Below are 25450 nucleotides of genomic sequence, written 5' to 3'. Positions count from 1 at the left end.
CAGCCTGAACACCCCCACCCGCCCCATATGGCCTGAACACTGCCCAGCTATAAACAGCCTACTGGTACAGCATACCGGACTGTACCACTGCACACGGGGTATGTCTGCACTGCAGGTGGACACCTGTAACTGGCCCATGCCAGCTAGCTCAGCCTGCAGGGCTGGTTCATTGCTGTGTAGACATCTGGGCTTGGGCTGGAGCCCGGGCTCTAGGATCCTGGAAGCTGGGAGGGTCCCAGAGATCAGGTTCCAGCCCAAGCCCAGAAGTCTACACAGCAATGAAGCAGCCCTCCCTGCAGGCCAAGCCCAATTCAGCACCTGCTGGAGGGTTTTCTATGCTATGCAACGTGACAGGGTGGTCCACCCACCACCAGAATAGTGCCTCCTCCTGGTCACTGTAGGCAAAAGCTTGTGGGGGCAACACCCCTTCCACAGTTGCACGCCTCTTCTGCCTCTCTCTGGGGCTGCAGCCCCTTTCTTGTTCCATGAGCTGCTGCTTCTTCTTTGTGACCTGACCCTCCCTGGGTCACTCCACGCATTTCCCCTTCTGGGTATCAAAGTCTTCCCTCAAAAGCAGTCCTAGGCAGCCTTACCAGTCAGTGCCTCGTGGTGTCACTCTCTCAGTGGCTGGTAGGGGAGCCCAGGCCCCTCTCTACTCCAGGTTCTGCTCAGGGACCCTCTGGCCAGCATCCAAGGTCTGTTCCCTTCTACACTTCACTGTGTTTCCCTAAGCCCTTCCCTACCTTCCTGGCTTCCTCTCTGCTCTTGATTTGCCAGCCCAGATACACTTCCCTGGGAGTGACTACAGACTTTCCCAGCACCCCCGTCTGCTAGCAGCTTCCCATCTTTATAAATACAGCCCAGCTGTTCCTAAACCAGCCAGGCTCCCTCCCTCAGACAGGGGAGTGTTCACTCACCTGCCTCGCAGTCGGCCTGTTTGGTTAATTGGCCCCCTTCTGAGCCTAAATCAACCCTTTCCAGGCATTGCTTGTAGACATACCCAAGGTGTCCAGGAGAGAACAGAGACCAAGCCTAGTACAGCAGCCAAGTCTGGCAAGGACTCTGCTCCCTCTGAGGCAGCTCAATATCAGGAGGCAAGAGAGGTGCTGTCTGTCGGTGTCAGCCCTAGCGGCTCCTTTAGGTAAGTGTGTGAACATGCAGGAGGTCAGACTTGGGCAGTGGTTCTCAACAAGGGGCACACACACCTCTGGAGGTATGCAGAGCTCTGCCAGGGGGACATCAGCTCACCCAGATATTTGCCTACTTGTACAACAGGTGACATAAAAAGCAGTAGGGAAGTCATACAAACTAACATTTCATACAGACAATGACTTGTTTGTACTGCTCTATGCTATACACTGAAATGTAAGCACAAGATTTATATCCCAGTTGATGTATTCTATAATTACAGGGTAAAAGCGAGAAAGTAGCAATCTCTCAGTAATACTGTGCTGTGACACTTTTGTATTCTTAGGTCTGATTTTGTACGCAGGTAGTTTTTGAGTGAGGTGAAACTTGGGGGTACGCAAGACAGATCTGACTCCTGAAGGGGGCACAGCAGCCTGGGAAGGTTGAGAGCCACTGGACTAGATGATCACAATGGTCCCTTCTGACCTTACAGTCAGAGTCTAAAGATGCTCCTTCAGTCACTGTAGGTGCTCTGTCCTAGCCCAACTCCTCCGGATACTGTGCGAGGTAACTGGGGCCTAGCCGGTGAGAGGAGCTAGTCCCCAAAGGTGCTGCTCACCCAGCACATCTCACCTTTTCACATGAGTGTGGAACAAGGGAAAGCACTGATGGACATCCCTGATTTAAAGGACTCACTTCTCCTCCTGTCCCCATCAGACCTTCCACCATAGACACCCCTGCACCCCCAGGACAAGTGTCAAGAAAACCATAGCTTCTTTTGGCTGCTGGGAGAATAAAATAAAAACCAAGCACCAACTGCAGCTGATCTGCTGACTCAGCTTCCTGTTGTCAGCCCAACAGTTGCCGAGAGCCAAGACTAAAGACAGGAGGAAGTCAGCTGTTCCTCACCCCAGCAGGAGCCATCTCTGCAAAAACCACTAGCAGTGGGGCTGCATGCTCAGCGTTAGCCCTGGTTTCAGATTGACTGGCCATGGAGGAGCTGCAGTGGAGTCTCAGGACTGGAGGCTCCCTGGCACTCTGTAATGGTGACAATGCACGTCCTCAGTGACAGCGCTGTCGGGAATGGAGCAGGGGTACTGAGGAGCTCACGGATGCCTTAGAGCCAGCCTCAGCTCCCAGGAGACAAGGTACAGAATGAAGCAGGAGCACAGGGAGCAGGAGAGTACAGCTAGCCCAGACCTGGACCTGGGGCTGTAAGGCTGGCATCGAACTGAGAGCGTTCCACACGCGCTTTGCACTCAGGTATGTGGCCCAGCAAGGGGACGTACTGTGGAGAATCAGGCCCGCTGCACTGGAACAGTAGCTCTGGCCACTGGTGAGCTCCCAGATGCTCCAGTCAACAGAGATCGCGGTCTCTTCTTCTAATAGGCTGGAAGGAGGAAGAGGATCGTCTGTTATTAACTGGACAAGAACCAGCTGATCAGTAGCCAAGATGCGGCTCAGGTGGTCTAGTTCACCCCCAGCTCTCAGCCAGCGGGAGGAGAGCAAGCGGGAAGCACTTGGGCTGTGGCTGCAGGCCGACGGCCACCCAGCCTGGTAGCCTGCTGGTAGCAAAGCCCCGAGGGCAGGAGCACAACAGTTGTCCAGGAATGTCACGCTGCACTCACAGAATGAGGGTCCAGGAGCAACTCTCAGCATAACCCAATGACGCTGGGACTGCCCTGGCCCCACAACACTATGCCCAGATCTGGTCCTGAATAGCACTGCCAGGCAGCACAGCACTGGCCACTGCTACGAGCGGTTGGAGATATCCCTGGTCCTAGAGTAACTATGTGAGAAACAGGGCTAAATGGTCCAGTCACACTACAAGCACAAAGAGAGCTGTAGTGATAGACGGTCCTGCCCTGAGAGTGGCTGCTCTTAAACCTGGCATGGGCAGGATTCACATGTGTCTGTCCCCGTCACGCTCCCGGGATATTCAAGCCAGCTTGGATGGCGTGGCACTGAGCGAAACACACCTGAACCGCATGTCACGGACAGAGCCGTCCGCCCAAAAGCAACTACAGCCTCCTGCCAGAGTCCCCATCCTGCTCTCCACCTGCACAGGGATCTGTGTGCTCTGTGAATGACACCAGCTGTCTGGGAATGAGTTCCTGCTGCTGTGACGGGACAAATTCCAGCACAGGGGGCAGGTGGCAAAACACGGACATTGATGGTAACAATCCTGTGTTCATTTCAAAGAGAAGCGAGGAGTTCTTGTGGCAACTTAGAGACTAACAAATTATTTGGTCATAAGCTTTCATGGGCTAGAACCCACTTCATCAGGTGTATAAAGTAAAAGATACAGGAGCAAGTATAAACACACGAATTCATAGAATATCAGGGTTGGAAGGGACCTCAGGAGGTCATCTAGTCCAACTCCCTGCTCAAAGCAGGACCAATCCCCAACTAAATCATCCCAGCCAGGGCTTTGTCAAGCCTGACCTTAAAAACTTCTAAGGAAGGAGATTCCACCACCTCCCTAGGTAACACATTCCAGTGCTTCACCACCCTCCTAGTGAAAATGTTTTTCCTAATATCCAACCTAAACCTCCCTCACTGCAACTTGAGACCATTACTCCTCATTCTGTCAATTGATGTATCTCGGTAGACTGACCTAACTCTTGGTAAAGCAACCCACATCCTTTCATGTATTTATACCTGCTCCTGTATCTTTTACTTCATACACCTGATGAAGTGGGTTCTAGCCCATGAAAGCTTATGCCCAAATCATTTGTTGGTCTCTAAGGTGCCACAAGAACTCCTCGCTTTTTTTTTTTTTTTTTTTGGCTGATACAGACTGAAATGTTTCAGGGTAGCCATGTTAAAGAGACAAAGAGTCCTGTGGCACCTTATAGACTAACAGACATATTGGAGCATAACCTTTTGTGGGTGAATACCCACTTTGTCAGATGTATTCACCCACGAAAGCTTATGCTCCAATAAGTCTGTTAGCCTATAAGGTGCCACAGGACTCTTTGCCATTTTTACAGATCTAGACTAACACGGCTACTCCTCTGATACATTTCAAAGAGAGTGCACCATAGGCTCGCTGAGTAAAACAAATACTTAATGCACACCAAGCACATGGCAACTAGTATAAAATAATGTACATAGTGTTTGAATACTATGAATAACATTTAAACAAAGGCTGTTCCACAGTAAATCTACTGCCTTTCTTCCCACAGGCGTTTCCCCTTTCGTTTCTGTTATAAGCATTCAAATATAAGGGTTCCACACCCCCTTTTCTGTACTTTAGCACACTCCTCTAGCACATTCCCCTTGAAGCTTTCCCAGAGACCATGTAGTGTCCCTTCCTTTGGGCCTTCCTCACTCATTGTGTCCTGCACTAGGGCCTTGGCCAAGTTGAGAGGTATTGCTGTGATTGCTACACAGCTGTCTCCTTCCACCACATAGCTAACTGCATTTCACTGCTTGGGGAAGATCTCTGGATATAAAAAATCAATAATAAATATCTCTTCTGTATAGGGCTTAAATTTTCGGAATCCTTGACAACATTAACTAATGAGTCCTCAGTCTGTTGTGGAAGGGAGAGAAGGAAATATTATTGTCACCAATTTACAGAGGAGAAACACGGTTTGTCTATTTACTGATGCCCTCCAAAGTCCTCTGACAGGTCCTAGACCTAGAGGAACACCTCATACCTGACACCAGGATTGTACTATCTGAACTCGCCAGACTACACACATTCACAAACACACACACACACACACACCCATTGGGTCCAAGCTCAAAGCAAGGCCCTTTTTTCTTAGTTGTTTCTTCTTAGATGCCACAGACAAGGTGTGCTTAGTAATACATCTTATTACTATTGACTAGTGTAAGGACTTGAGAAGACACCCGCTATATGAAGGAATGAACCTACTAGCCAGAGGCAGAAACGGAAAGAGGAGGCTAGGATCTCCACTGGGGAGGGATGGTGCAAGATCCAGCTGAGAAGCCTAGCTCCTTGCCACCAGCTGCTGGGGGAAGGTCTTTCTACCAGAGTACTTGGAGGCACCATCTTTTAGATCAGCCTCTGCTAGGACAGTGTTTCTCATTGTGGGGGTTGGGCCCACAGTTCATGGGGGCACAGAGCAGAGAAGATCCATACTCATTGGACAGCTATACAAATCCAGCTACACCCTCCCTCCTACATTGCAAACCTACTGCCACATCTGCAAGTAACTCCAGGGAAGCCACTCACCTTCCCCCGAGTACGGCCACTAATGCAGCGGGCTGTAACCACAGCCCACATGGACAGCCTGCCAGCCCAGCCAGCAGCCTGCCAGCCCGAGCTTCTCTCCTTTGCTCCCGCAGCTCTCAGCTCAGCCTTCGTGGGGTGGGAGCAGGGGGAGGGAATGAGAAATGAAATGCCCAACAGAAGGGTCAAGAAGGGGGTGAGCAGAGTCTGCAAGAAAGACAAAACAAGGAGAATAAAACTGACTGCCTGAAGGGAGAGAAACCAGAGAGAAAAGGGAGGAAGGAGCCAAGCCAGGAGAGGCCATGTCAGAGGTTCCTTGCATGGCACCAGGAGCTGGGAGCAACACTCAGCCCTTCCCTGGGGCACCACCAAAGCCAGTCTGGAAGTTGCTGGGCTGGCAAGTGGCCAGTTGATGCGCAGCTCCTGCCCCGCGTGGCTGCCTTAGGGGAACAAGAGCTGGCTTTCCTTCTGTCCACCCTGGGGGCACCAGGCTGCTGAGGGGGTGGGAGCAGGAGGCTCAGGGCTGCTCCAGCTTCTCCACCCGCCCAGTTCCAGAGCCCGCCTTCCTCTGCAAAGTGCGGGCTGGCTCCCGGCAGGAGACCCGGCCCGGCAGCGCACAGCAGCCGCCAGAGCACAACCCGCCCGCCGGCTCAGGCCGCCGCTCCCCGGCCGGGGCGGGGCCAGGAGACGAGGCTCCCAGCCTGCGCGACTCCACTTTCCCGGGGAGTGGGCGGGACTACATCCCTTGACAGGCAGGTAACTTTCCACCGTCCTCCACGTGGTCCGGCCGGACACCAGCCCCTAGGCTCGGATTGGCTGAAGATTCACAGTGCTCGCCCATCTCTACAGCGATTGGTCGCTGTTGTGAGCCCGGCACGCCCCCTTCAAGCTCCCGCCCCTAGCTCTGCCCCGGCTTGCAGTTTCCCTGGGCAGACGGTGGAGGAGGTTGGTACCGGCAGGCTGCTAACCATGATTCTGTGTCCCCCGAGCACGGAGCACCCCCGCGGAAACCAGTGCCAGCGGCTGCAGGGCCAGGTGAGCTCCAGGGCCCCCAATACCCCCCCCCCGCGGAAACCAGGGCCAGCGGCTGCAGGGCCAGGTGAGCTGCAGGGCCCCCAATATCCCCCCCCCCGCGGAAACCAGGGCCAGGTGAGCTCCAGGGCCCCCAGTACCCCCCCGCCCCCGCGGAAACCAGGGCCAGGTGAGCTCCAGGGCCCCCAATATCATATCCCATCCCCCCCCCGCGGAAACCAGTGCCAGGTGAGCTGCAGGGCCCCCAATATCCCCCCCCCCCCGCGGAAACCAGGGCCAGCGGCTGCAGGGCCAGGTGAGCTCCAGGGCCCCCAGTACCCCCCCTCCCCCGCGGAAACCAGGGCCAGGTGAGCTCCAGTGCCCCCAATATCATATCTCATCCCCCCCCACGGAAACCAGTGCCAGGTGAGCTGCAGGGCCCCCAGTACCCCCCCCCCGCGGAAACCAGGGCCAGCGGCTGCAGGGCCAGGTGAGCTGCAGGGCCCCCAATATCCCCCCCCCCGCGGAAACCAGGGCCAGCGGCTGCAGGGCCAGGTGAGCTGCAGGGCCCCCAATATCCCCCCCCCCCCGCGGAAACCAGGGCCAGCGGCTGCAGGGCCAGGTGAGCTGCAGGGCCCCCAGTATCTCCCCCCCCCCCGCGGAAACCAGGGCCAGCGGCTGCAGGGCCCCCAGTATCTCCCCCCCCCCCCGCGGAAACCAGGGCCAGCGGCTGCAGGGCCCCCAGTATCTCCCCCCCCCCCGCGGAAACCAGGGCCAGCGGCTGCAGGGCCCCCAGTATCTCCCCCCCCTCCCCGCGGAAACCAGGGCCAGCGGCTGCAGGGCCCCCAGTATCTCCCCCCCCTCCCCGCGGAAACCAGGGCCAGCGGCTGCAGGGCCCCCAGTATCTCCCCCCCCTCCCCGCGGAAACCAGGGCCAGCGGCTGCAGGGCCCCCAGTATCTCCCCCCCCTCCCCGCGGAAACCAGGGCCAGCGGCTGCAGGGCCCCCAGTATCTCCCCCCCCCTCCCCGCGGAAACCAGGGCCAGCGGCTGCAGGGCCCCCAGTATCTCCCCCCCCTCCCCGCGGAAACCAGGGCCAGCGGCTGCAGGGCCCCCAGTATCTCTCCCCCCCCCCCCGCGGAAACCAGGGCCAGCGGCTGCAGGGCCCCCAGTATCTCTCCCCCCCCCCCGCGGAAACCAGGGCCAGCGGCTGCAGGGCCCCCAGTATCTCCCCCCCCCCCCCCGCGGAAACCAGGGCCAGCGGCTGCAGGGCCCCCAGTATCTCCCCCCCCCCCCCGCGGAAACCAGGGCCAGCGGCTGCAGGGCCCCCAGTATCCCCCCCCCCCCCCCGCGGAAACCAGGGCCAGCGGCTGCAGGGCCCCCAGTATCTCTCCCCCCCCCCCCCGCGGAAACCAGGGCCAGCGGCTGCAGGGCCCCCAGTATCTCTCCCCCCCCCCCCGCGGAAACCAGGGCCAGCGGCTGCAGGGCCCCCAGTATCTCTCCCCCCCCCCCCCGCGGAAACCAGGGCCAGCGGCTGCAGGGCCCCCAGTATCTCTCCCCCCCCCCCCCCGCGGAAACCAGGGCCAGCGGCTGCAGGGCCCCCAGTATCTCTCCCCCCCCCCCCCGCGGAAACCAGGGCCAGCGGCTGCAGGGCCCCCAGTATCTCTCCCCCCCCCCCCCCGCGGAAACCAGGGCCAGCGGCTGCAGGGCCCCCAGTATCTCTCCCCCCCCCCCCGCGGAAACCAGGGCCAGCGGCTGCAGGGCCCCCAGTATCTCCCCCCCACCCCCGCGGAAACCAGGGCCAGCGGCTGCAGGGCCCCCAGTATCCCCCCCCCCCCCCCGCGGAAACTAGGGCCAGCGGCTGCAGGGCCCCCAGTATCCCCCCCCCCCCCCCGCGGAAACTAGGGCCAGCGGCTGCAGGGCCCCCAGTATCCCCCCCCCCGCGGAAACCAGGGCCAGCGGCTGCAGGCCAGGTGAGGACGCAGGTCACTTTCCGTCCCAGTTCGGGGTCCCCCCAGCCCAGTGCACGCAGAGCTGTGTAGACCTTCGCGGCCTCCACTGGCCGCCGCCCCCTTCTCCCGGGCTCATCCGCCCCTGTCCCGGAGGTGGGGGAGTCTGCGCCCAGCCACAGGCCCCTGGGAAAGTTGGGGAAGGAGCCTGGAAGCTGCCGCGGGCACTTTGCCTCGCTGCCCGGGCTCCTGGCCCCGTTCCTCCCAAGGCACCTTTCCTAGCCCCGGGGAGCGCTGGCCGCCGGAGGGAACCGTGTCCTCTCCTGGCCCGCAGCCCGGCCGGCTTCACTGCCTCCGGCCGGCAGGTGCCGGGGCAGGAGCCCGCAGCATCCCCCGAGCCCTGTGCGGGTCCTTTGTCCTGGGATGCTGGATGCTTCGTCCTCCCATCACTGCCAATCAAAGTTGTTTTTCTCCTTTCCTCCCGCACTTCCCCTGCTGCCCGCCGGGGGCGCTCCGCCTGCGCTGCGGCCGGAGAGAGACAATGGAGCGGGCCGGGGCCGGGCGCTCTTGCAGGGGCAGAGGCCCCGGGACGTGCTCGCTTCCCTCCGCTGCTGCAGGGGAGCCCCGGGGCCTGGCCCGAGCGCAGTGCTGCCGTCCTGGGGCTCTCCCAGGGCCTGGCTCCCTGGAGCCCCCGCCAGCCTTCAGAGCAAAGTGCGCCCCGTCCCCCTCCCAACCCTGCGCTGCCTCATGCTGGACTTGCCATTGCCCAGGGAGAGGGCTCCTGGCCCTGACAGCAGCCCCCTGCGCTCTGTATCAGGGGGCTGTGCGGCGTTCTGCTGAATGTCTGCCTTGGTACCCAGTGGGTGCTGCCGCCCAGCAATGCAGTCGTCTGGAGCTGGACTCTGATGCCTCAGGAACAGTGAGCCTGGGTCCTGTGTCTCTGCCTGCCTGCTTCCTGCTCAGTCTCCCCAGGAGCTCGGGCATCTGGTGGGGTCTCTTCTAGAGTTCTTCCCTGACACTGGAAAGGCTCTACCGGAGAGCCTCAGCCACTCCTGGTAGACTGAAATTGTTACGCATGGTTAAGGGCTCTAGGAATTTGGGCTACCAAATAGCCAGGGAGAGAAGAGGGGAGAAGAAAGCGTCTCCAGAGCCACCTGTATGGCGTGGGGTTCCTGGAATCCTGGGCAGGGGAGTTCTCTCTCACTGGAGCCAAGGGGGGTGGGGGTTTGGGGGGAAGAGGACCTCACCATAGTACCAACAGGACAGGCGCAGAACACGGTCTGCCCCGACATGCATTGTTGGGCGGTTCAGTGTCTCCTAAGGAATGCTCTCTGCAGACAGTTATTTACCCTCATCACACCCTTCTCTCTGTGCTGGGTCCCATGCTGAAGTGGGCTGTGAAGTATTGTGCACTCCCAAGAGGCCCACAGTACCTGAACAGAGCTTACAGGCTTTTCAGCAGCCAGGGGCTCCCCACTCCCAGCAGTGGACCTGATGTGGGGAGAAGAGAACAAGTCCCTTCTGCCCTTGCTTCCTATGCCTGCTCTTGGAAATGACACCCTGGGAAGATGGACATGAGTTGATTTAGGTTTCATTAATGTACAGTAACCAGGCTCCACAGGCTTCTTCGAATGGGAACTTGTGGGGAGTGTCTGAATAGTTCTGGTGACTTCCAAACCTCCAAGGCAGGCTGGGCACTTCTGAGTCCAGTGGGGGTGAGGAGCCGAGCCCAGCGGGGCAGAAAGTACAGACCCATAGAAAGCGAGTGAGAGCTGTTTGCTGCAGCATGTGCTGCTCTGCATGCTGCTTCTCCTGCTGACAGAATGACGTCACTTGGCTTCAGGCTGAGCCAGAACTCGGATCTGTTTTTGGGAGCTCAGCCAGGGAGCTAGTGGGAGGGGACTGAAGGCAGCAATACAGGGGCCGAGCTGCAAGTGCAGTCCTTGGGATTATGGCCTCTGAGTCTGGGAAGTGGGGCCTGAACATTGTCACCCAGCTCAAAAAGGCACCAAAGCCGACTCTCTTTTGTGTCAGAATCATAGAATATCAGGGTTGGAAGGGACCTCAGGAGGTCATCTAGTCCAACCCCCTGCTCAAAACCAGGACCCATCCCCAATTAAATCATCCCAGCCAGGGCTTTGTCAAGCCTGACCTTAAAAACTTCTAAGGAAGGAGATTCCACCACCTCCCTAGGCAACGCATTCCAGTGTTTCACCACCCTCCTAGTGAAAAAGTTTTTCCTAATATCCAACCTAAACTTCCCCCACTGCAACTTGAGCTAACAAATGCTCTTAAGAAAGGGGAAGTTGTGAGGAGGAGAGGGAAAGGCCCACCTAGCGGAGTAATTTTGCACTGTTGCGCCCCACTATTTCTGGTACAGAGAGCTGCTGGGCAGTAAAGGGGAACAGGAGCTTCTGAAAGAACTGCAGGAAAAGCTGTTCAAGATTTTAAGTAGTGAACTGAATCAGGAGAGCTTTGGAATGTATGCCTTACATCAGAACACCTGCCATCCTCCCCGTGGCCGGGGAGACACTTCAGACTGCTGCTGCTGTCATCAAACCCTGCTGCATCCCCGAACTGCCATCCTCCCGGCACCTTCGAGGTGGCCCTGGCACTGCCAAGGGAAACTGACTCCTGGAAGATTGAAGAGCTTCTAGGTCACTGTTTAAATGTATCTAATGTTAATGCTCCCCTGTATTGATGTTTCAGGAATTCAAGGCTGTGTGCACTGGGCATTGTTGCTATCCTATGGGAATCACATGGCTCATCAGCCCCTCTTCTAGTCTGTGTGATAGATGCCCTGAAAAGTCTCTTTTCTCCCTCTGTTTTCGAGCTGTGAGCTGGGAAGGCCGCTGGCTTGACTCTTCCTTGCATGCATCCTGTTCACAGAGGATTGGTCAGTGCTGCTTGACTCAGCTGTTGATTGGCCAACCTCCCCTAGTGTGGAACAGGAAAGCTTGGCTGCTTTGTGCATTTCCATGCTGGACAGCACCTGCCTTGGCAGGACTCTGGCCCCAGGAAGTTTAAACATTTGGAACAGAGGGCAGAGATGTGGTGAACTCAAATGAAGTGGCACCTGGGAACCGGACAAAACTCAGCCCCTGTCCTGAGGAGCTTACAGTCTACAGAACTGGAAACCGGCTGACATTCCAAGCTATGTGCTCTAGCAGGGAGGAAAATGTTAATTAGCATTCAGCCTCTGAACTGATGTGAATAACTCAGTGAGAACCCCGGGCTCTTGGATCAGGCGCTTGTCAGCCTATCAAAGAGGAGTACAATTTTGGAATGTCCTCTGTTCTAGCTTTGGCAAAAGATTTCTTCTGGGAATGTCAGGGCAGGTGCCCTTAGGCAGGGTTGCAGGGTTCCTATCTTTTATTTATCCTATGTCCCAGGTGTGCTTGCATGCAACCTAGCCTGAGGAGCTAACATTACATTTCTCCAGAGCGCAGCTGGAGGTAACCAACCCAGAGAGTTCACACAGCCACCATTATGTGTGCATCTTGGTGGCTCCACCTTGGATTTTGCTTTTTACAAGAATGTAATGGGTAAGGCTGGCTAATAAATGAGCTCTGAGGAGGGTGGCCATGGGATTGGGAGGATGTTTCCCATGTAGGGCGCAGCATGAGAAAAGGCAGAGTTTGACCTTAGTGCCTGAATTGGGAAGATGGGAGCAAGGGCAAAGATGAAGGTGGGGTGGAGTTGTATAGGTCCCTGAAGGTGGGAGTGCAGAGTTGAAATGTGACACAGATGGTGAAAAGAATCCAAGGTAAGGGTCTGGGGAGAGAACTCCAGCTGGAGTGCCAGTGTGAAACTCGGGGAAAGCTGCAGTAGCTGGATGGGACAGGGTTTGGGAGCAGGGGTAGAGAGAAAAGAGATGGATTTTGGAGCTGATGGGGAGAATCAACTAAAAGCATGGGTGGGAGTCTGGGACATGATGACAATGCTGTTGTGGGTGGGGGAGGAGCAGCTCTTGTTTCTGTGCTGAGTATGAGCTGGTGCTGGGAGAAGGCCATTTGCAGCGACCATTTCAAGTACAGACCTGCGTAGAGGGGCCGGGCCAGATTAGAGAGCGTAACTGAAGCTGGAGAATAGATGAGGTATCCAGGCAGAGGGGATGAGGAAGGCCCCGTTGGAGAGGGTTGGGGCACTGGAGTACCCTGGGAAGGATGCACAGCAAGGCATCTAACTTGCCTCTGTGTGCTGGTATGGGGTTTAGGATCCCAGGCTGGAAGCAGTTTCCTTCCGCACCCAGTAGAAGCGGAGGGAGTAGAGGAGGGATAAGTGCCCCTCCCTCACATCAGTCCATGTGCTATAATTACCCATGTGTATGACAGCTGGACCCAGCCTGGGAGTGTTTCAATCTGCAAAGCCTCAAAATGACCCAGCGAGAGAGACTGCTGCATCCTGTGGTTGGGGCTGCGTTTGTACTTACAGGGGTTGCCATTGTATGCTGCAAAATCCTTTGCCCAGAAAGGGAGGGAATGCAAAGGCAGAATGGTAAAAGATTTTAATGGCAACCACTTTCTGCCTGTGTCAGACTGGCTTTATTTACAAGCCCCAGGACTACTTCCTAAAACACCACCCAGGCCAGCTTCACGGACAATCCAGCCAGCTTCTCCTACCTCTTGCAGGATCACAGCTAACCGGTATTGGAACTGAGCCAAGGGCACTGATGGGTAACGCAGAATAGAATCTGGCTTGCCCTCCTGCGGCCCCACTGACTTCTGCATTTCTAACAGGAGCAAAAACATGTTTGCTGACAGGTTGGTTTTTTGGAGTGGGGGAGGACCTGGAGATGTGCTGGGAGAAGGCATGTTGAGCAAGATGGGGGCGTTTCTGCTTACTCGCTTTCCTGATCATTACTGCCTTTGAATAGCCTCTCAAAAGTCCCACTGTTGAAAGCGAAGCCTGTTCTGTGGCTCGAGGGCAAACTGAATTGAAGCTCTCGCAGTGACTAGATTTCTTCCAGTGCACAGGCAAGAGCGGGCTCCAAAGCTGCACATGCACTGCACTGTCTCCAAGAGTGAAATCATTTGCTGGGCCTGTGTTGTTGCCATTGTTCCCCAGCTGAGGCCAGATCTAAGGGGCACGGGTTCTGGGGGGAGGGGGCTAACGCACCCCCTGGTGTGAAGTGGTTTCCATCATGTACAGGGTTTACAGTTTGGGTCAATGGCTCTCAGCACCCGCACTGCACACATTGTTCCAGCACCCCTGAAGGGGCACTGTGGATTTTTACAAGAGCAATGATTAAAATTTGATGCATCTCTTTCCTCTGCCCCAAGCCTGGCCACTGCTGCAGTGGCTTGTGGGAATCCCTGCTACAGGGGATCCCAAACTCACTGAGGCAGGGTTACAGAGCAGGAGAGAGCCACTCAAAGAGCTCTTGGGAGTCACTGTGGATAGTTCCCCAGCGGCTAGAAAGAAGTAAATGGTGGGTAAAGAGCCACCTTACTGCTTGCTTATTCTTCCATATCTAGGCTGATGTGCCCCATCCCCCCTTGGCCAGCTGCTCTGGGGAGCTGGTGAGGTAGTGGCAAGGCACGGCAGCCTGCAGCAGCAGCTGGAACAATAGGATGTGGCAACTTACAGCGATAACTAGGAGCAACAGCCCAATACTTTCCTAGGCCTTTGTGTGTGACAGGAAATTCCTGGTCCCCTATTTGGATATCTTCCCAGGGGGATACAGCCATACCTTGTCTCAGGTAGCTGCAGAGTTTCACAGAACTCTGAAAGAGTCAACATATATTATTTGATCCCATAACTGCCTGGCAAAGCTGGTCTTCCTCCCCTAAGGAGGCAGAATTCCCCTTGTCTGGTGAGTGCGTGCGCCCAAAAGACTCAGCACAGATTTCTGGCTTGTTGTTCTCCCCTGCTATACGCTGACAAGAGGAGCCAGGCATCTCTTTTATTTATATCTATTGGGGTTGTTTGTCCCCCCCACAACCCTGCTGCAGGCAAGGGAGCAAAACTGCGCTCAGATGTTGTTCCAAAAGTATTTGGAAGTGGGTAGCGCTCCCCATGCCCTCAAAGAGATTGATCTTGTCTTGTCTCCCCAAAAGGGCAGTACTGTGGCAGGATCATGGGCTTCACTGGGAGAAGGAGCTACAGCAGAGGTGCAAATGAATTTTCACTTAAGCTTTTGTCACTACTGAGTCTTGCAATACTAACGTACAGGAAAATGAGCTAATGGAAAGACCGTTCAATTGGGTGACTGGTTGCTGATGCAGTCTGGCTTTTCCATCCCTCAATATTGCTGTCACTCTAACAGTTAAAGAATAACCTTCTAGATCACTTAGAAGCTACATTCCAAGCTTTTGGACAAGCATAGGTTTATAGACCCACCGGTGGCTGAAACAGTGGCTGAAACAGTGGCTGCTAAAACTGGGTGGGAGTTAAGGGCGGGAAGGGAAAGCAAGGTGGAAGCTGGAATGACGGAATTTTTAATCCGTCTTTAATCTCATTAGCCTTAAGGCTAAAAACACACAGGCTAGCTAGAAAACAATGGCATGGTGGGTTCACTTCTAGCTCAGTGGTCCCTTGGCTAACTTCAGGCACTCACTGCAGTATCACTCTAAGAGCTGTGGCCTACTCACCGCAAACGGGGCTGACTTATTGATCCCCTTTCCATGGGGCCTACAGCTGAGAATACCGCTGACTGTGGGGAGAAAAACACTTGCTGTCTGTTCCTGCCCAGCAGTGCCAGTTTGCGATTGGAGAGCAGCTGCTGTCCCAGGAGGTTCTAGCTGCTATGGTGGGGGCAGCAAGAGAGTAGAATAAACTTCTTAGGAAAGATGCTAATCGAGCACCAGGATGGGGAGAGAACTAACTTTTCTGCAGTGCCCCTGTACTAGACTGAACAGATAGGCCTGTCTTCTCCAGGCTAGTGTCTACCTAGGATAGGTAACAAGCTTGTACTCTTGGTTTGCTGCAGCTGAGAGTGTGCTGCCTGGATTCCTGTATAGGACCCAATCCTCCCACCTACAGGAGCCCTGACGCTCAGCACAAGCTGGAAACATGACTCTGACCAACAGGTTAGAATGCACTGCTTGGGCCCCTCTGCATTGCTCCTCCTCCCCTCCCTTGGCTGGCCTGGGACTGGCTCCGTAAGCAGAAGGGAACAAACCAGTAGTCAGGTGGTCTTCATGCCGAACTACCTGTGAAGACCAGAGGGAGCTGGGGGTTGGAAGTGGGGAAGGGGGCAGGGGGCAAGTGCCTGCTTTCTTTATCTAGCATTTATGTCCTCTGTTGCTTTCTGCTGTTCTGATCACACATCATCCTTATAAGGATCAAGAGCGTGTGTTGGCCTTCCTGAGGCTTCACCTCCTGGCCAGAGAGAATAACTCCAAGGCCTGCAGCGGCCTTGGTGGGGCAGGGGCTGTCTGGAGCTGACGAGCACTATGGGCTGAGTGAGTGTAAGCTCACAGTTTTGCGGGAGAGGGCTGGGGAGAGAAACATCTCAGTGTTGATCTCTTCACCGCATTAACTGTGCGAGTCAGTCTTCCCAAAAGAGCAAGCTCTCAGGCAGGTTCTGGTTGAGGAGCGGCTTCTTCTTTAAACTCCCTAATGGGTCCTGTTGCTGCATGTAGCCAAGGGGGCTTGCAGAAGGGAGTGACTGGGGGAGGAGTGCTTAATTGCTAACCAAAAAAGGTGAGAGGTTATGCCTGTCTTCAGACTCCCACAGTAAAAGTAGGTGTGCCTCTCGCTTGTTGGGGTGAGTGACCATGGTGACCAGATGCCGTGGTAACAAGGAACATAAGAAAGAAACCCTTGGCCAGAAGCACTTGCTGTAAGAGGATAATGGGGTTCATGTGCATTGCCCTGTAGTCCCTGACCTTCTCCCATACCGTTGGACTCCTCACTGGAATGACACAGCTGGGCACTGGCTCCTCTGCGAACTGCCTGTGGCCACGTTCCCCTGCAGGGAGGGGAAATCCTAGGACACCACTGTTTGTACTCTCAACTTGCTGCTCCGAGGAGGTGTGGGCCCTCCCGCCAGTATTGAGTGAGCTGGATATTCCCTGCCTCCAGCATTCTTCTCAAAAGGATGCAAAAGGAGCTGAGTCACTACTCTTGAATGGGACTGTTGGCCCCACAGGTGCTCCCGTTCTCCTGACACAAGCCGGAGGCCCAGAGGCACTAGCCATCCCTAGAAAGCCAGACCGGCACAGGAGCGCTGCTTCCTAGAATCATAGAATCATAGAATATCAGGATTGGAAGGGACCTCAGGAGGTCATCTAGTCCAACCCCCTGCTCAAAGCAGGACCAATCCCCAATTTTTGCCCCATCCCTAAATGGCCCCCTCAAGGATTGAACTCACAACCCTGGGTTTAGCAGGCCAATGCTCAAACCACTGAGCTATCCCTCCCCCACAAGATTTTGAGAGCGCTTTCTGAGTAGGGATAAAGGCCTTGTGCACTGAAATGGAAAAGCCCTATTGAATCCCTCTTGTTCCAGCCCCATTGGGCAGAAGCAAGATTACTCCTATTCTCCAGAGCTTCATCCACTATTCAAGCCCCAAGCGGTGGTGCTTCCAGCCCTTTCCGTGGGGAGACTGCTCCACACATTAACTGGACATGACTCAGGCAGCTTCCAGTTTAACAAGAGGGTAAAGTCATGCCTGTTACAAACGAGCTCCCCGCTTTGTAGCCAGTATTGGCCTCCTGTTTCAGCCTTGCTTGGAATCCCAAACCCAGCGTGGCAGTCTCTGACCAGAGAAATGGCTGTTGTCCAAACCCCTGGCCTTCCCTTTAGCAGGCCTGGATCAAGGACCGTATAGGAAGAATCTGCCCCGAAACAAGGGAACCTCAGCTTCCCCTTTGTGACATTTACTGCTTAGCTCTCTTAGCCATGGGCGTGCTTACAAGGGCCAACTGCTGCGATGCTGGGACTGGTGCTATTTCAGCCTCTCTCAGCTCTCCAGCAGACTCCAAGCCCCCAAGTGAAAGCCAGCTCCTGCTGGAGTGGGCCCACTCTGATACTGGGCCTCTGTCTCCCTCAGGTAGTGAAGATGACCAGTAGCGACCAAGAGCGCCCACAGTTCCTGTTTGTGAAAGCGCTGGCCAGCCGGGGGCGCCTGGAGGCAGTGACACAGCAGATGGGGTACCACCCGCAGTATCTGGACAGCTTCCTCAAGATGCAGCACTACCTGCTTCACATGGATGGCCCGCTGCCGTTTGCCTGCAGACACTACATCGCCATCATGGTACGTGCCAAACCCTCGCTTCTTGGAAAGCAGCTGAAGTAAAGGCCTCCTTCCTGGCCCTATGGCAACAGCCTGCCAGGGCATAACGGTAGCCTGTGGAGCCCTCAGTCCTTAGCTTGGCTGATGCTCAGTGTCTAGTACCTCCCACGTCTCCATAGGAAGCTCAGTGATGGAGGAGGCAAGGGTGAGCTCTGCCCTCGGTCGCCATTATTCTGTGCTGCCAGAGTCTGGGGTCACCTCTCCCTGCTGAAGGCCTCAGTTAGGTTCTGTCTCTGCGTCCCTCTGCAGGAGTTTGGAATATCCTTTGTGGCTTGGCCCTAGCCAGACGCCAAAGCTTCTCGTTGGGTGGGTGGCCTTGGACTTCATGCTCAGCTGGAGTCTTCAGAAAGTTGCTCGTGCTGGTTATCTGGGTGGGGCCCCGGCCCTGTGGATACTGCACTGTCCTCTGGAGAAGCTGCTAGGGCCGTGCTTCATGCACTCAGGGTCTGAGTTGCTCTTGCAGGCAGCTGCTCGGCACCAGTGCTGGTATCTGGTGAATCTGCACATGCTGCAGTTCCTGCGAGTGGGGGGAGATCCCCAGTGGCTGCGGGGCCTGGACTTCATCCCTCCCAAACTCCGCAATCTTAATGAGATCAACAAGATCCTGGCTCATCGGCCTTGGCTCATCAGCAAGGAACACATAGAGGTAACTGCACATGGGACATGGATGTGAAGAGTCTGGGTGTGGGCTGATGGGCAGGATTACAGAGACCGGAATGAGAAGGGAACATAGGGCTGAGAGCTGCCCACTCCTCCCATCATGCATGGCCCCCTTGGCAGATTCCTTCGAGAGGGGGCCTTGCATGACGAGGGAGGAGACCTTGGTGAGTCACTTGATGGACGGGGCAGCCAGTAACCCAGTCTGTTTTCTTGCTGTGCTATCAGTTTCTGTCTGACCTACCCCACAGAAGCTGCTGAAGATCAGTGAGCAGAGCTGGTCTCTGGCAGAGCTGGTCCACGCTGTGGTCCTCGTGGCGCATTACCATGCTCTTGCCAGCTTTGTCTTTGGTTGTGGCTGTGAGCTGGAGTGGCTGGATGGCAGGAGCATACTGAAGTCAACGTTGCCAGGGAACCAGTGTTTCTGTGAGTCCGCCAGCGGGAACAGCTGTAATCTGGAGTTGCTGCGCATCAACCGCAAACGGGTGAGCCACCAAGGATTTAACTTTCCCAGCGGCCAGGGGGCCAGCAGAACGAGGACTGCTGGCTGATTAAGAGTTGTGTAATGTCTTCTCACGCAGTCTCTGGATTCCTGTGTGGAGCTGGAATCGCTCCGGGAACGTATCCAGAGGATCCACCTGGAGAGTGAGGGCCGAGAGGAAATGAGGCCACCGCAACAAGACAGAGAGGAAGGTAATCCAAAGGGGCAGGCTGGAGATCTGACACCCCAGAGGTCTCCGCCAGGAGAAGGGCAAGCCCCCAATTTAGGCCTGTCCCTGTAGAGGCTGCAGTTGCCACCCAGGACTCTCCTCTCTTTGTAGGACTAGAAGGATGTACTACAAAGAGTTACCTCCAAGCTCCTTGCAAAGCAGAGTATCTGGTGGGGGCTGCAGGAGTGTGGAATTGGGGGTTTGTGTCCTTAACACTGGTTAATTCACACCCTTCCAGATCATTGGAGAGGACTGATGATGTTTTCCAGGACCATAAAGAGTAGGAATAGCAGAGGAAATCACAAATGTGCCTGTAGGGAACCCGCAAAGTAATGATGCTGAAGCGACCTCTTTCCCCAAGGGAGGGAAAGGAAGTGCCATTGATTCGTCTGTTTCAAAAGTGAAGAAAGCCCCAGGGAACGTTGTAAGAATCCTTTTTGCCCTGGGAGAATGGTTTAGATGGGATGTAACGCTCATGAAACACGTACCAGAGCGCTTGGCTGCTATTGACTCTTAGCTGGCTCTGCAAGCTCAGAGGGGCAGTAATGCTGTGGGGGGTTGGGATTCCATGCCCCAGGAGATCTCTCTGGAGGGAGACCATGCCCCTTGCTGCTGAATGCTGCAGAGAAGCAGCATAAACTTGTGGCAGATCTGTTGTAATCTCCCCTGTGGGTGGCGGTGGGCTCTTTTTCCCTCAGATTTTGATGGGGAAATCGTCAGAGCCACAGATCTCTCCTGCTATGTGCAGGACCCTGATTTTGGATACCAGGACTTTGCCAGGCGAGATGAAGATCAGACCCAGATATTTAGAGTCCAGGTGAGTGTTTTGTTCTTTTTTTATGGGGTGACCCTGGAAGACAGGAGCAGAGTCTGGGCCCAGGATCTCTGTCCATGTCAACAGTAGGGTGACAGCATGCCGTGCAGCTGCGCTAGGTTCACATGCCTTAGATTAAAACAGCAGCATCCACAGGGGGCCATGTAAACCAGAGTGAGAGAGGGCTACACCAGCCACTGTCCTGGTGCGGCGTCACTCTGAAAAGTGACTGTCAAGATGCCCCATCTTACAAGAAGCAGGTTGTGGAGAGAGATGAGTCAGAACTACTGACCTTGGGGACAGATGAGTATTCTGCTGTTGCAGATCCAGCACAGCTCTGGGGGAGGAGCCAGATTCTGTTCAGGAGCTTCCATTGCCCCTGAACCAAGGTGTTGTGTTACATCTCCGGCTGTCAGCTACTGCCACTCCTGTATGTAAGCCTAGTGCCTCCAGATCCGTGAGCAGCAGGGGCCCGATACAAAGTCACCAAAGTTCCAATAGCAGGATCAGATGTCCTCTTGCACCTGACAACTCCACTAGAGGCTGCTAGCAAAGCAGGAAAACCTCTTGCTGTTCTGATTCCAGCAAGAGCTTGCCCTTTCTGAGACATAAGAGACACTGACACAACACCGCTTTCAGCCTCGGTGGCTTTTCCACTGGCTCATTTCATGGGGCACCTGCGCTGAGTTCCCTCTCTGGCGCTGAAGGCATCTTGCTCTGTTTGGCAGGATTACTCCTGGGAAGACCATGGATTCTCGTTGGTAAACAGACTCTACTCTGACGTTGGCCACCTCCTGGATGAGAAGTTCCGTACAGTTGACGGTCTCCAGAGCAATGCCATGGCCAAGCGGCAAGGCTGTGAATCTTCTGTCTTCAAACGGGGCATCTGGAACTATATCCACTGCATGTTTGGAATCAGGTATCCCAGCCCTACAGGGCTAGGGGGAAGGGTCTCAGTGCAAGGCCTACATGGGGTTGTCACTGGAGAAAATCTAACTCGTAGTATATGTGTGATCCATCTGGGAGGGGAGCTTGGCCTGAGAAATGGGGACATTACAGCTATCTCTGTTCCCCAACCTTCTGGGACATCTTCCAGGCCGGTTAAGAGAGTCAGTGAGGAATTCAACAGGGATAGGTTGACATGAGCCTTCATACCTGGCGGAGCTTTGGGATGATGGGGTTGCCCATGGTGTTCCCCCCAACCCCTTCTCAGGATTTTGTGTGGGAGTGGCTCGGGTATGTTTTACGTTAGGTAGCAGCAGAATTATTTTGCTATACCCTCGCTTTTTACCAGCCATAAGAGTGAGCGGGGTGTGGAGAGGAGCAAGTGGGGAGCAGGGGAAAGGGGCAGCTTGGGGAGAAGGGGTGACATGGGGGCGGGGCCATGTTTTTGGTACCAGTGGCGCGCCCCCCACCCCATTTTAGGGAGCTTCCATTGCCCCTGAACCAAGGTGTTGTGTTACATCTCCAGCTGTCAGCTACTGTCATTCCTGTATGTAAGCCTAGTGCCTCAAGATCCGTGAGCAGCAGGGGCCTGATACAAGCGGTCACTCCAGCTCCTCTGGCTGCTGTCCTGATCCCAGAGAAGGTTGTGGCAGGTGGGCACATGGAAGCTGGTTCTCACTGGAACTCTTCCCACAGGTACGACGACTATGATTACGCAGAAGTGAATCACTTTCTGGAGCGGATGCTCAAAGTTTACATTAAAACTGTGACTTGTTACCCAGAGAAGACTAACCCAGAAATGTTTGGCCGGTTCTGGAAGCAGTTCAAGCACAGTGAAAAGGTACAGGGGATCAGAGGAGAGCATGGCACATCTAATATCTCCATGTAGTCTATTTGGCCAGTTTTTGGAGCCAGCAGTGCTTCAAGGGAACCTTGTGCAGCTGTTGGGTTGAGCCCAATGGCGGGAAGGGATCAGAGCTGCCGCACAAGGTCCTTCCTTCAAACCAAAGAGGTGTCAGGGAGGATCCAGGGAACACAGGACTTGGGTGCTCCTGTGGGGCTGGAACTGGGCATCAGGGAGTGAGACTCTTGGAGGCCTCGTCACTGATGGAGCTGCAAGCAATCTTGGGACACTAGTTGTGCTCTGCTGTACTGCGACCTGTGCTGAGCTGCACAATGTTGAACAGCTGCAGTCACCCGGGAGAAGCAAAGCCTCTGCATATGGTCCGTGTCTACCTTGAAGGGCAGAATTGTTCTCAGCACCAGTCTTGCTTGCAAGGCACATGTGAGGAGAAGCTGCTCTCCTACTGGAGTGAGCCTCTCTGGGAGGCTCTGGCAGACGGGGCCCCTGACTACCACATCCTTTGCAGAGATGACAGCAGGCTGTGGGTGGGAGGGAACTTGTGGTCTCATAAAACCCCCAGAACAGTTGAATCCACTGGGCCATGAAGTCCATACAGGGCTTGGTCTGGATCTACTTGAACATCCCTCCCTCTCACAGCTTCTCCAGTGCAGGCAGCTCATAGCCCTGCAGCATTAGCAGATCTCTAGCATTGCAAATCCATCCTCTCCACACAGGCTGACTGACTCCCTGCCCAGGCCAGAAGGACTCCATTAGCATTTAAACACTGGGCGTGAAGGGCTCAGTGCCCTGGGGCTGCCCCCTCTAGACCTGCCCCGACAGTCGTGCTCACAGGTCAGTGCGCTGAGCAAACTGCACCAAGCCTAAGCCCGTCTTTTGCTCCCTCAGGTCCACGTGAACCTTCTCATCCTGGAAGCCAGAATGCAAGCTGAGCTCCTGTATGCACTGCGAGCAATTACCCAGTATATGATCTCCTAGAGAGCAGGGGTGGCTGGGTTATGGCAGGGGTGGCGCACGCATCCCTACCTCTCCATGGACTCCATACTTGAACCATCGGGCTAGAACTGACTGCGATGGGTTTCTCTAACTTACTTGACTATTCTGTTTCTATGGGGCACGATGAGTGACCTTGTTATGTGCAATTACCAAGCTGTGAGGCAACTCCGTGTTGCTGTGATCTCGGTGTGAAGCTGGAGACGCGAATGTGTCCATGGCAGACTCCCAAAGACTTGGGGCAGGGAGGGAAGGATGGGCAGGTTGAGGGCATGTCTCTCTTCAAAGAGATGGGCTCTAACCATCCACAGAGGAAGCCCCTTCACCCAAGCAGCACAAGGAGCCTGCCCATGGGGGCAGCCCAGTGCAGGATCCTGTATGTGTTCCAGCCCTGGGGCAGAGCAGCAAGCTTGCTTCCTTTCCGGCACTGCAGCAGCATCACACTGGGCATGGCTGGCTGGTCAGAAGCAGCAGCTGTGGGGTGATGAAGTTACTGTGGAGTATCCCAGTTGGTAGGGTGGCTTGTGGGTGTGTTCTGAAACTCCTTTAGTCACAGGAGCAGGAGGGAGGAGCACTGGTTATGACCCAGGTTCTCAGAGACGAGCAGATCCTTCCGCTCCCCAGCACAGTACTGGAGGGAAACCAGCTTCCTGCATATGCTCTTGGCCATGCTGCCAACCTCCCAGCAGTACCATGCTGAGTACAGGTCAAGCTGTGGCACTCCTGAGGAGGTGCAGTGATCAACAGGCTGAATTCTCCCAGGGACAGGCTCTTGCCCCCAGCTCCTGGAGGTGGCTGCTTGGAATGTTTCACTTCTATAGAGCTGGGCTCTTGGACCTGCATCCCACCCTCTGGGTCTCCTATCGAGCCCCCCTTTCTACAGAAAGCCCAGGGGGGTCATTGTATCCAAACATGAGCTGGGTCCTAGCCCATGCTGTACTAGCCTTGGGATGGGTCACTTGCTGCTCGGTATTGCCATGTGGGCCATGGGCCTGTTTGCTCTTGATCGGTCAGGTCAACTGGAACAGCCTCAATCACTTCCTGTTATGGGGATGGCAGCCCTAGGACTGCAGCAGCTCCAGACTGACCAGCCTCCACCCACAGTTACAATGCACACACGGGCCTGCACCTCATTCTCTTTGCCATGGGCAAGATCCATATGCTGCAACGCTCTTTGTGACCCTGGGAGGGACTGAGGAGTAACAACCTGCCTTACCTGTTACCGCTCTGGCTGGAGGAGAGCATGCTGTGCTGGGCTGTCCTTGGCTCGGTGGCTGGCCCAGCTTCAGAGGGAGATTCAGGTAAGGGCTGTGTACAGAGGCCCCTTCTCCAAAGAGCTTTTTTGGGGCATGAGGACACAGCTGGGACCTTCCTAGTAACTGGAGTCTGGAGGGGCAGGGACTGGGAGGCCAGTGTGAGGTCAACCTGGTTACTTGTGTAGAGAGAACGTTATGTGTGGAAGCTACAGAAAAAGCCTATTTTTGCTATGAATATAATTATGTTTGACACAATCTGCACCTGGCTTATCTCTCTTCAGGGGAAGGGGAGCTTCACTTGCCCTGGCTGGAGAGCTAACCCTTGTACAAGTGTGCTGTGGTCCATCTGCTCTGGTGGCAGGCAGGGCCGAGCTGCACTGGCATAGCGGGGGAGAAGCTTGTGCAGTGGCTTTCTACAGTAGGTCTGGTCATCTGTGTGCTGCAGTGCCGGCGTTCCTGAAGTCTCCTAGCTTTGCCTGAGCCCCTGGAGATGCCGCAGTGCTGTATGCGCTCCATGGCTAGTCAGGACAGAGGGTACTCCTCTCTCCCCTCTCGTGTCCTTTGGTTCCATGGCAATGAGCCGATGCACTGTCCCTCCTCGGAAACGACTGCTAGCCCTGCTGCTCTGGCCATCTCTCCCTCCCACAGCAGCACTTCTTCCCTTGCTGTCCAGAACAGCTCTGGCATCTTGCAGCACTCTGCTCAACAGTGCCCAGGGAGTTTGACTCGGACGTGAAAAGGGTTAACTGAACCTACGGGACTTCACTGCAAGAAAGGAGCAACGCTGCCATAGGTGTGTGGGTGGGGGGGGTGCTGGGTAACCTTAACCTCACCTCCTACCACATAGGTTACAGGACAGGAGTGAGTTTAAGGCTTCACTTCTGCCAGGGCAGCCTGCCTTCAAAGAAGGTGGGTGGGTAAGTGAGTTGTTCTGGATCCCTGGAATAGCACAAGCCAGGCAAACATGTCAGCAGGAGGCTTTCTGAAAAGACAGAGTCAAAGCTGTGCAGGGACTGATGACAATGTGGAAGCAGCTGCTTCTTTTCTATGCTGATTATCTACCCTTTGGGCCAGACAAGCTGTAAGATGTAAACCAAGCAGATCCCACTGGATTCTATCACTTCTGAACAGAACTGGGAGAAGGGGCGGGGAGAGGGGTTTGGGTTTTTTTGGCAGTGTAGGTGCTGAAAAACAGCAGTTTTGGTCAACCTTAAATTATTTGCAAATAGGTCTAATTTGCCAAATAGTTTTGACTGACGTGGGAAAACTCAATGTTTCTGGAAACTTCAGCTCTCTGCACAGTAGCAGCCCAGCCCAAAAGGCTAACAGTGTTAGGGCCTATTAGGAAAGGGATAGAAATCCATGATGTGCCCACACCTTGAATACTCTGTCCAGTTCTGGTCGCCCCATCTCTGAAAAGGTACAGAGAAGGGCAACAAAGATGATCATGGGTATGGAAAGGCTTCCATGTGAGGAGAGACTACAATGACTAGGTCAGTTCAGTTTAGAAAAGAGATTAAGGGGTATATAATACAGATGTGTAAAAAATGAACAGAGAAGTTTTATATACCATCTCCCACAATACAAAAACCAGGGGTCACCCAATTTAATAGGCAGCAGCCTTAAGGCAAACATGAGGCAGTACATTTAGACACCATGCACACATAACCTGTGGAACCCATA

The 25450-nt window shown here is 55.1% G+C and overlaps 2 protein-coding genes across 6 annotated transcripts in view; one reads left to right on the top strand and one right to left on the bottom strand.

Annotated features, from left to right (window-relative positions):
• Positions 1–1390: 1390 nt before the first annotated feature.
• Positions 1391–25450, bottom strand: part of FOXO4 (forkhead box O4) — a 63132-nt gene continuing 39072 nt past the window's right edge. The window contains exon 3 of the mRNA XM_077825746.1: positions 1391–2518. The gene's annotated coding sequence lies outside the window, so the exon portion shown is untranslated. The remainder of the gene's footprint in view (positions 2519–25450) is intronic.
• On the top strand, positions 6277–23966 carry LOC144270486 (sestrin-3-like). Of its 5 annotated transcripts, XM_077826975.1 has the most exons (11): positions 6285–6367; positions 12921–13052; positions 15221–15320; positions 17288–17491; positions 17994–18176; positions 18439–18672; positions 18769–18880; positions 19596–19714; positions 20440–20630; positions 21353–21497; positions 22407–23966. In XM_077826975.1, exons 4-11 carry the CDS (start codon positions 17297–17299, stop codon positions 22494–22496), a joined length of 1269 nt encoding a protein of 422 aa, XP_077683101.1. In that variant the 5' UTR covers positions 6285–6367; positions 12921–13052; positions 15221–15320; positions 17288–17296; the 3' UTR covers positions 22497–23966. The 5 variants fall into 5 exon arrangements, with proteins under 5 accessions (XP_077683100.1, XP_077683101.1, XP_077683103.1 ...); XM_077826977.1 differs by lacking the exon at positions 12921–13052 and having other exon boundaries at positions 6292–6367; XM_077826976.1 differs by lacking the exon at positions 6285–6367 and having other exon boundaries at positions 12770–13052.

This window comes from Eretmochelys imbricata, chromosome 9 (assembly GCF_965152235.1).
Source record: "Eretmochelys imbricata isolate rEreImb1 chromosome 9, rEreImb1.hap1, whole genome shotgun sequence".
Classification (NCBI taxonomy): domain Eukaryota; kingdom Metazoa; phylum Chordata; order Testudines; family Cheloniidae; genus Eretmochelys; species Eretmochelys imbricata.
Note: the sequence above shows the minus strand (reverse complement) of the source record. Positions and strands in the feature narration are given on the sequence as shown.